The sequence below is a fragment of the Phyllobates terribilis genome, unplaced genomic scaffold, assembly GCF_046119375.1.
Source record: "Phyllobates terribilis strain yellow unplaced genomic scaffold, ASM4611937v1 Scaffold_1__5_contigs__length_1240528914, whole genome shotgun sequence".
Taxonomy (NCBI): domain Eukaryota; kingdom Metazoa; phylum Chordata; class Amphibia; order Anura; family Dendrobatidae; genus Phyllobates; species Phyllobates terribilis.
In genome coordinates this window covers 603,996,658-604,007,953 of record NW_027362761.1, presented here as the reverse complement: position 1 = coordinate 604,007,953, position 11,296 = coordinate 603,996,658, and the positions used below count along the sequence as shown (strand labels likewise).

General features: G+C 43.3%; 1 protein-coding gene across 1 annotated transcript; it reads left to right on the top strand.

Moving 5' to 3' along the window:
- Nucleotides 1–4,085: 4,085 nt before the first annotated feature.
- Nucleotides 4,086–8,890, top strand: LOC141169616 (uncharacterized). Its single transcript, XM_073655115.1, has 6 exons — nucleotides 4,086–6,570; nucleotides 6,657–6,831; nucleotides 6,934–6,998; nucleotides 7,111–7,239; nucleotides 7,324–7,558; nucleotides 7,679–8,890. Exons 1-6 carry the CDS (start codon nucleotides 6,566–6,568, stop codon nucleotides 7,688–7,690), a joined length of 621 nt encoding a protein of 206 aa, XP_073511216.1. The 5' UTR covers nucleotides 4,086–6,565; the 3' UTR covers nucleotides 7,691–8,890.
- The last annotated feature ends 2,406 nt before the right edge of the window (nucleotides 8,891–11,296 follow it).

The window sequence follows — 11,296 nt, the reverse complement described above, 5'->3', positions numbered from 1 at the left end:
GGCAGAAAGTCCGAGGAGAGACATTCATTAAAAACCTCAGTCATGAGGGGGACCAAAGAGTCCCTAAAAGTCCTGTAAAACTCGGATGTTAAGCCATCCGGACCGGGCGATGATTTTTTTTTTTTTTTTTGGCCGGAGCCCATCAATGGCCCGTCTCACTTCCTCTTCCCTGATTGCTTCTGCCAAAACATGAAGAGAGGGGTCATCCCCTGGCTCAGGGATGGTTTCAGCCAGGAAAGCCGACATCTCATCCCGATCTGGATCCCTCCTTCCCAAGAGGTGCGAGTAGAAGGATCTGACCACCTCCAGGATCCCTGATTTGGATCTGTTCAGGGAACCCGTACTGTCGATCAGTCCTGTTACCATCTTGCAACTCACTGACATCCTGTAGGGGTCGGGCGAGCGGTACCTCCCGAAATCCCTCTCAAAAACTAAGGATGTGTGCCTATCATACTGGCACCCCTTGAGCAAGGCCTTCACCCTGGAGATTTCCTCACGGTCCCCTCCAGTCGAGACGAGCTGCTCGAGTTTCCTTCCCAGCTCCCGGTACAGGCGGTACCTGTTCAGGCCTCTGAGGCTCGAAAGCTGACGGAAGAACCCCGCAACCCTTGTTTTGAAGATCTCCCACCACTCAGACTTACTGCTACAGAGACCCAAGAGAGGTACCTGGCTCTGAAGAAATTCCTCAAAGGATTGTCTCACATCCGCTTCTTCCAACAGGGACGAATTCAGCTTCCATAGGCCTCTCCCTATCCGGGGAGTCTCTGCAACATTCAAGGAAAAGGAAATGAAACAGTGATCGGAGAATTCCACCTCAACAGCGGACACTGCAGAAGAGACTACTTCCTCCTATTGTGATATTCCTTGTTACGCCTGGGTGTCGGCCAAGCATCTGTCCATCCATCGCACCTACTCCTCTTGGACCTTGTTTACTAACTGGTGAGCCGATGTACCCATTTTATTTGACTCGTACATGAAACACAATGTAATCTACATGTTGCCATCATTTTGCTTATGTGTTTATATTGCAAGCCTGACTGTGGCTGATGGACACACATTCAGGTTTGGAAGTTCCCTATATGTTATGTTCTGTGCCAAAAATGCAGTAAATGGCGAATGGTTAAAAAATGTCTAATGTCTGAGCTGTGTCTTTATTTCTCCCCAATTACAGAGCCCTGCAGATACAAGAAAAATGCTGGACTATACAAAGGCCACTCTCTGCAGGACACACTGCTGGTGGGCTTCGCCAACTATTTACAGCACTCCTTGGGGGTGAGACCCTTCAGACTAAGTCGAGGATGTCGACAGGTTACTCTTTTACATGAACCCCCAAGGTTGCCATTCTTCTCTTTGTAAAAGATATAGAAGACGTCAACTCCTTCTTTACAAAGCTGGGGGACCTGAATCTGGCAAATCAGACAATATTCAACTACCTAAAACGTTCATGACTTCAACGCGAGAGCCTCCAACCTCTTTGAAAGAAACCGCGAACTGTTTAGGTCATGTGAGTTTGGCCGAGGATATATAAAAGAGGTTGTCGAAGGGAATCTCGAGAAGTTGTCATCAAAAGGTGGGATATGAGCTAATATTTATATTGAAGTAATATATTTAGATTTTATATTATCCAGAATTTCATATTTTCTCCTCCATAAATTTTTTTTCTCCCAACCCTAAAACATTGCTTGGTAATTATGAAGGAATGCAATCTTGACATCTGCAGCCTGGTAATGCAATGACCTTGCTAATTTAATTAGACAATGTAAACCTTGGTGGCATTCAACACCTAAAAAAAAAAAAAAAAAAATGGCCTTTGCAAAGCTTTCACACCTTGAACGGCCCTGTCAGAATTGGTATTTGTGGGTCTGTATTGGGTAAAATGCATTAGTGTCTGCTCGTGCTACTATAGGTGGCCCTTTGGTTTGTTGAGCTTGACTCTTGGTGGTTGTTTAGTGACTTATACCAGGTGATTATGTTCGGGGGTCCGTGTTGTTTGTTAGAACTCCCCTTATTTGATGCATACACTCTGCAGTATTCCTTGGTTGTTTATGGGGCATTGACACTTTATTGTATCTCACATATACCATCTACCTTTGCATTTAATTCCCTGAATCTGCCTTATCTGGGCCATCATTCCACGTAGATTATTTCCTCCCATTACACCATATTTATCGTGGGTTTTTTTTTTTTTCTTCATCGTGTATGATTTTAATGGTTTGTTTTGTGCATATCTGTAACAATTATATCCGATTTCCTATTGTGTTGTGTGCTCTCCCTTTATACTACGCAACCTTTTCTCTCCTTTTGTAATTCATTTTTTGCTGAGTGAGTGCACATTACACTTTATTTTTTTTTTTTTTTCTCTTTACATCTCATGAACCTCATACACTTAATATTGAAGTAGATATGTTTTATATATTTGTACTGTGTGTTGCTTATATATACCATAATATTCCATTATTTTTAATGACTACATCACATAGTACACCGCAGGAGTGCCGGAAGCAAAACAATCACTTCTAAAGTGCGTTCAAGCTGCCAAAGATGGATGTTGTCCTTCACAGCCCCCAGCTGGAGACTATTCACCATCTACAGGCCCGGCTTGTGCTGAAGCATCTGCAGCCACCTGGGCTACTACAGCACATGACCAAGTCCCATCTTCTAGTTTTTTTTTCAGTACTCGTACTTATTTTTGGTTTACTTTTCGTCTAACCTTCGGACTCTTCATCTTTAGGTGTCTGCGTAGGAGAGGATTGGCCACACATGATGGGGAAGACCTAGTGGTGACATGTGTTAACTAAGGAGGAAGAAATGGTGAGATTTACTTATGCTCCTTATTAATTTAATGCATGATGACACATTTTGCTTTATTATTTCCCTTTGTTTTGTTTCTAGTGGTTCAGAGTCAACTACGCAAGAGTCAGACTAAAGTTTACGAGGAAGAACTCACCACAAGGGACATTTTTTCCTCTCAGCGTCAGGGAAGGAGATCTTCAATGTCTCAAATGACATTGCACGGTACCATAACAAGTAAGATTTACAAAAATGACAACTTTATTCTTGAATAAAAAGCAGAGTGCCTTGTCTTATCATTCTTCAATAATGTAGTGCAATGTATCTTCTTTTTTCTGTATTTCCTTTCTAGGTACAAACTTCCAGGTATCTCAACTCAATTTGTGAGGAGCGTATGTGAGACATGGACTCTCCCTAACTATTCGGACTCAGAAGTGTCTCTTTACGAAATATCTTGCGCACACCACCAACATGATAGCAGAAAGGACGTATAGAGAAGACCCCGGCGGACATTTGCCATGCATACAAACTGGTGGAACAAGAAATCACACTGTACCGCAGAATGGTTCCTGCTGCGGTCTGTGCCCGCTATTAAAAACCATGAATATTCACTACAACCCATGGGAGTGGATTGTAGTGAATATTCATGGTCTTTAATAGCAGGCACACAGACCGCAGAGTGGCAGCAGGAGCTGTGCTGCGGCTCCAGTGTGCCGGCTATTAAGGAAATTGAATATTCATTGCTCTCCACGCCCATGGATGTAGGGAGCTGGGAATATTCACTTTCTTTTGTAGCGGGCACGGCATCTAGAAATGTGTAGGTTTTAAAATACTTATTTTGCTTCTAATACAGTAAAATAAGGTTTTTATAAACTTTTCCTAAGGGATGCCGAAGCCTGCACTGCCCAGGAGGGAGACCGCAGGGAAGAGGACCGAAGACTCCAAGTGGACGAGACTGACCAAGAGGAAGAGGAGTGAACCGGGTGAGATCTGGACCACAAGGTGGATACATCACAACTGTGAACCTGTCTATAGCTAGTTTGTGCATGCATCACCTGATTGTATACTGAATACTATTCATAGCAATATTCCCCCCCCCCCCCTCTCTCCCCAGCTCAGGATAACGAGGACACAGAGGATGGTGCAGGAGAGGAGCCCCGTAAGGCACAGAGTGTTCACTGTTTGACATGAGTTATTAGAAAATAAAAAAACCTCACTGTCTTCTCGTATAAGGTTGTAACTTCAGTCCCCCCCCCTTTTTTTATTTTATTTTAGTGTTTTAAAGGCATGAAGATCCAACAGACAGAAGGAGGGACACTGCCAAAACGTGTTCCCATAGTCTCCCTACGTCGTCCTACTAAATCACCTGGATGAAAGGAAGCTTTTATATTTCCCCTTTTACCATTATAATCTATTCCTATTCTTCTCCATCTTATAAGGAATACCCTACAGCATGCCACGGTGAAGTCCATTCAACCCGGTGTTTTATTCCATCATAGAAGAGGAAACGCGTTACAACGTTTCAGCACCGCGCACAGCAATCTTATGCTTGAACATAGCGGTGTGAGGTGGTGATGGCACAACACTTATCCTCTTGTATGATGGAATAAGAATAGTAGTAGGGTTTTACTTTACCATGGAATACTAAAGGTTATCCCTGATGTCCTCTACTAGGAGTCCTGATTTTATCCCCTGCCTGCTGGTACCATTTCTCTGTTAATGGCTGTGCTGCTGTATTCCTGTGACTTTCATTTTTTCCCTTTACTTTTATCTTATTTCACATTATTGATGGCAATTTTTGTAAGCTTAGACAGTTTTCTCTTTAGGTGTCAGCCAGGCCCCCTAAGAGCTAGTTTTCACACCTAGACAATTGGAATGTTTTTCAAACATTCTGATTGGCTAGGATTACAGGGGCTGATCCTATTGGTCAAGGTCTCTGTTTTCTGTATAAAAGACCAGATCAGAGTCTAATTGCTCAGACTGCTCTTGGCGATCCGGTGCTGCTCTGGTCTCTCTACCGGACTGATCTCCACTGACTGCTTTGTGTCTACTGGACTGCTTTGTCCAATCTGCTTTTTACTTTTTGCTCTTTATTTCTTTACATACAGCTTTTTTCTTTTAACCACCACAACAGCATTTTTTTGAAAGCCGTCTTAACCTTTTTCATTTTGTATCTCTTTGCCTTTGTTCTAATTCTTGGGTTTAAGCATGGAATCCAAGGTGCACAACAGAACCCCGATGACTCATCTGTTATAAGACAGATGACAACCTTGGCACCCACCTAAGAAGAAAATGAGCAGCAAGGATGAGGTCAAGGCTACTCTTGCACAAGCAAAGAAAAATCTGATTGCTGTAGCAGCAAAGGGCCTTGCCATTGAGTATAATGAGGTGGAGGAGCTGGTGTGTAATGGTGGGTGCCTGGAAAGTCATTGCATTTCTTAATAGACGTGGTTTTAGAATCATTAATCCGCAATTTCATAAAAGAATTCCCCAGAAGAATGGTCATTGTGAGAAGGTTCCCAACATGAGGATAGAAGGACTCCTAACAGCTGAAATGACCACCGAGGGACAGGATTGTTTGTTTTTTCCATCTTGTGTTTTGCGGTCACGTGACTATCTTCCTATATATTCCAGCTCCGCCCTTCTGGCTTTGCTGGACTTCAGTGTTGTTTGACTGTCTCTCTAGCCAGGTGCTTTTGTGCCTCTCTATCTCTAGTTTGCTTGGTCCTCCGGGACCTCTAGTATTTTTGTCCGTCTATCTTTTGCTCTGCAACAACTTCTGTTAGGAGGTGTCCCAATTTTGTCCCAGTCCTTAGTTCTTTTAGGGACCCCTCCCTTTCTCTATAGGTCTCCGTTCAGACTAGCCGAGGAAAAGGCGGGTCATTCCTGCTTGGAACTTGGCTGAAGTAGTATCACGTCCTCTTTGGAGGCTTGAGACCGTGTGCCCTGTTGGAGTTCTTCTAAAGCTAAGTTATTATTTCCCTGTGTTGTCTTCCCCTTTTGTCTTTAGAGCACTAGTCAACCTCCACTAGCACTCATCTCCTGCCACCCCCATCTTTAGCCTTACGCCAGTCATAGTAGGGCGAGGCATGTGATCAGCGACAGCTCCGGAGGCTGTATAGGGACGTTGGGGGCAGACAGGGTGACGCTAGTCCAGATTAGGAGGCCACCTCTCTTTCGCCTCTAAGTTGCACTCACACCTGGCGTGACACTCGAAGGGAGATTGTGAAGCTGCTACAGCCAAAGGAGGAATGAAACCAAACACAAAACTGAGCCACATGAAGAATCATCTCCTTCTTGATCTTCCTCATCGATGTAAACTGAAACGGCAACAACTGAGTCCAATGTTGTCTGGAGCAATCCACTAAGACTTAAAATGGCCGGGGCTGGGATGTACATGAGGCATTCTCTGGATTTGGAACCAATTACTGGCTTTGCAAGATATTTATCAAAAACTTTGCGAGTCGTGAGACACAAGCAGGAGGTAGAGAATGTTGCTCGCTTTCTGTACTTCATGGACAAGGAGAAGCCTTCACTGAAGTGTGTGTATAACCGAGAAGACCAATGACTATTTTTACAAACTATTGGAAATCAGAAATGCTCACCAGACTGTCTTTAATTATATGAAGAATGTCAAGCAGTTCATATATCACCAAATGATTGCAACATCACTTCATCATAAAGGCCTGAAGACATAAGGAGCAGCGGGGATATACCTCGTCAGCTAGGAGTATTTCAGAAGAGGCTCGGCAAAGGAATCTCCAGGGAGAAAATCATGAAGTAAGTGTTAAAGAATTATTAGGCAAAAATTTGTGCCTTGTTGTTCTATTCATCATCAATGTAATTTGAATTTCTTTTATTTCCAGAGAAAACCGCTTATTGGATGTGATGGAAAGACCAGACGAGATGCAATCTATCCCGACAGATTTTGAAGAGGCTATAAACAAGGTGGACCAGGATGAAGGACTTCTACATAGTGACAAGCTATTCTCAACCATCTTGAATAAATTACAACGGCCTGGTGTGGTGCAAAACATGACTGTAAGTAACCTGTAGAACATTTCCTTTTTTTTTTTCTTTTTTTTTTTAACTAGGTAAAGCTTTTTTTTTTATTAATGCAAAATTCACTTTCTTAACTTGTAGGCCGAGGAGGTGGAAGAAAGCGTGAAAGTCATAAAGGAGCAGCCATACATGAACACAAGACAGAGGTGAACCAGATTGCAGTATTGATTTTGAATAAAGATGACTAGGTGAATATTTAAATAACTCAATATCTCATATCTGTTTATCTTCTCTGATCTAACATTTTTATTTTTTTAGTGGTTTCAAATTTATATTGAAAGTCCAGCCTACGTTCCTGGAAAAAAAAATCAATGGACATCAAGAACTTCTTCATCGAGGGGAAAAAATCCACAATTTTTCTACTGATATCTCAAGATTTTATAAAAAGTATTTCTGAATAGTGACACTTAGATTCTATATATCAACATTACAACCTTTTTTTTATTTTAATATTTTTCTTCTATTGTACAGATTTGAATTAAAGACTGTGACGAGCCAAGAGATCAGGAGGAACGCGGAGACATTGATTGCTTCGAATTGCAAGGACACTAATGACAAAGACATATTTGCAAAATACCTGGTACATTCAAATCCCACAGAAGAACGTGTCTACAGGGAGAAGACAACGGAAAATATGGTGAAGGCATCCATGATGACGACGCAAATTCTTCACAGCCTGCAAGAGGAGCCTTCCACCTCACTGGAAGTACTTGACCAGTAGAATATTTTTGTTTGATAATTTTTTCAGATATTGCATTTTTCTGTGCTTTTTTTTTTTTTTTTTTTTTTTTTTTTTTTGTTTTACTAAAATAAATGTCTTTTACAGAGCTGCAACTAAGAAAAAAGTTAGATAAAGAAAATAAGCCTGGACCTCCCACCATAGAGACCAAAGATGAGGATTTTCAAAAAATATTTCCCTATATCCCCCAACTGAGAGAACCACCAACATTAAATGAATGCCTGGTCACGTTCCCTCTGAATGGACAACATCTGTCTGATGGGTGGAGGAGGAGACAGAACAGAATGCGAGGGGACTATATATTTGGATTTCTTAAGGATGATCAGCCAGATGACGAGGAGGTGAAGAGGAAAAATAACTCGCCGGGGGCCAAGGATATTTTTTTGGAAAAAGTGTTACTTAGACCAGGACAATGAACAGGACACTTTTATTCTGCTGAATGGACACTTCTATGGATTTTGTTGTCCAAAATACATTTAATATATTTTGTATTTGTGATGGAGTTTGCTCAATAAAGCGTTTTTTGATTTTTAAAGTACTACTGTCATTCTAAAACACTTCTGACATGTCCTATCGGGTCTCACTCGTGAGACCTGCTGTGATCAGAAACGTATGACATGTCAAAAGTGTTTAAGATTGACCAGTATATCTTATTTTTTTGACAAATGTATGTTTGAATGCAAATAAGCACATGGATTTGTGGGGGTTTGGGGTGATGGGGGTTGTTTAATAAAGTAAATATTTTTTAACTTGAAGGAGAAGTGCAGCATCGGGACAGCTTCCCGGCGTTGCATCTACCCTATTAAATAGAGCATTTTTCTAAATCCGTTCACATCTCCTCGTTCCCCCCCATTCTCTGCCTCCGTGCAGAGAGCGGAGTTAGTCGTGGCAACGATGTGAGTGTAACGTCAGGACATCTGGTTGTCAGACCCCCTAGGATCAGCCGGAGAATCGGATGCCATGATGCTGCATTTACGTTGAGACAATGGCTGCCCCAACTCTCTCCACGGAGGCAGAGAATGGGGGAATTGGGACGCCCCACAATGTGAGTGTATATAGAATAATTCTTTACTTAATACGGGAGATTTAACGCCAGGAAGATGTCCCAGCACCGCCCTTCTCCTTTTTAAGGAACGGAAATTCAAGTTTGTAGAATGGACACTTGAATACCTATTTTATGTTACACTGCATTAAAACATGTTCATTTACAGGGATTTGGCGTGATGGGGTTTGTTCAATAAATTAGTTTTTTCTTTTTAACTAAACATATGTCTGTCTGGAATTTCATTGTGAAATGAATTGGGAGCCCATAGGGGAATGGCGGGTGTCGTAGTGGTTTAAGGGATTTCTGATCGGTGTGGTAGAGCCATATAATAATCTTTAGTCTCTAAAGGCTATGGGAAGATTCATAATGATGAAGGGGAGAAAAAGGGGCTTTGAGTGGGAGACAGCCTGCTTTATAAGGACTTTAAAATGGTGAAAGGTCTGAAGGCAAAAATTTTGGACACTTCATAATGTAGCGGGATGATGCTCAAACTATTACATTTTTGGACTTTTAACATAGGGATGGAAACGGGTTTCTTAAAGCGAGTACGTATCGGAAACTTACATCCACAAACAGCCTCCTAAAATGGGAAAGTTACCACCTTCTGCCATTAAAAAGCAGGATACCAAAGGGGCAATTCCTTCATATCGGAAGGAATTGTACCAGGACAGAGGACTATAAGATGCAAGCCATGGATTTAAGGATGAGGCTATCCCTCCCAAGTCTTAAGCTCGGCATACATGTATGCATTAGAGCAGAACAGACTGATCCAGGATACTAGAATTACAAAAGCAAATGATCACACGAGAATCATCGGCACATGCGACAATTAGGCAAATGGGGTTTATACTACCCTCAAAAGACAATGGGGGATCCTTAGAGCCGATCCGGATCTATAGGGGGTTGGGCCTGAATCTCCCAGTATTACATATAGGAGAGGAACATCCATGAAGGATAAACTTGTACACAGCCTATATGAGAGAATACCCACCGACGGGTGCGTGGCTGGACGGGAGGACTTGTGGCTTCTTTAGCTGCGGGGACTGCTGTATCTATGGCCGGACCATCGCCCTGCAAGTCTTTCACCAGCTCCATAACTGGTAAAATCTTACATGAGAGATTTCTATAATTGCAAGTCAGAGTGGTGTATAAAGTAGAGATGGCTGAACCCGCCGGCACAAGTGGTCTGTGACTGCTCTGTGTTGGTGACAAATGGCGCAGGGCACAACAGCCAGGTACTTTTTTTTTTTTTCACAAAGTCCTGGATATCCCCTTTAACTTATTCTTCAGCCACTGGGGGCTGCCATTTTCATTTGCTGGTGGCTCTCGAACAGCCTTTCCTACACACTGGCTGCCTCCAACTATGATAAGATCTGGGCTGTCCAGGTTACAGCTGTGGGAGGAGAGCGACATCATTTTATTGAAGCCCGCAGCTATGCTGTGAGCTTCACTTCCCCCTGTCGCCTCCCACAGTACTCGGTAAGAGCAGTGACGGGAGGTCCGGGATGAGGTATCGGAGGCGGTGAGCGGAGTTCACAACCTGACAGTAGTACAGTACCAGGCTGCTGATCACCGCTCCCCACTGCTGTCACCGCAGGTGTTTAGGGCGCAGCAGCGTAATAGTCACGCAGCTGTGCTCTGCTCACTGACTCTGCTTTGCTAGGTCACTGTAATACTCTGAAGGAGGCTTACACTAACCTAACTGAGAATGTATCTAATGCCATCATGTGGAGTACGCCTCAGTGTAACTACACTGCTCAAAAAAATAAAAGGAAAACTCAAATAACACATCCTAGATCTGAATGAATGAAATATTCTCATTGAATACTTTGTTCTGTACAAAGTTGAATGTGCTGACAACAAAATCACACAAAAATCATCAATGGAAATCACATTTATTAACCAATGGAGGCCTGGATTTGGAGTCACCCCCAAAATTAAAGTGGAAAAACACACTACAGGCTGATCCAACTTTGATGTAATGTCCTTAAAACAAGTTAAAATGAGGCTCAGTATTGTGTGTGGCCTCCACGTGCCTGTATGACCTCCCTACAACGCCTGGGCATGCTCCTGATGAGGGTGAGTATTGTGTGTGGCCTCCACGTGCCTGTATGACCTCCCTACAACGCCTGGGCATGCTCCTGATGAGGTTGTGGATGGTCTACTGTGGGATCTCCTCCCAGACCTGGACTAAAGCATCCGCCAACTCCTGGACAGTCTGTGATGCAACGTGACATTGGTGGAAGGAGCGAGACATGATGTCTCAGATGTGTTCAATCGGATTCAGGTCTGGGGAATGGGCGGGCCAGTCCATAGCTTCAATGCCTTCATCTTGCAGGAACTGCTGACACACTCTAGCCACATGAGGTCTGGCATTGTCCTGCATTAGGAGGAACCCAGGGCCAACCGCACCAGCATATGGTCTGAGGATCTCATCTCGGTACCTAATGGCAGTCAGGCTACCTCTGGCGAGCACATGGAGGGCTGTGCGGCCCTCCAAAGAAATGCCACCCCACACCATTACTGACCCAATGCCAAACTGGTCATGCTGAAGGATGTTGCAGGCAGCAGATCGCTCTCCACGGCATCTCCAGACTCTGTCACGTCTGTCACATGTGCTCAGTGTGAACCTGCTTTCATCTGTGAAGAGCACAGGGCGC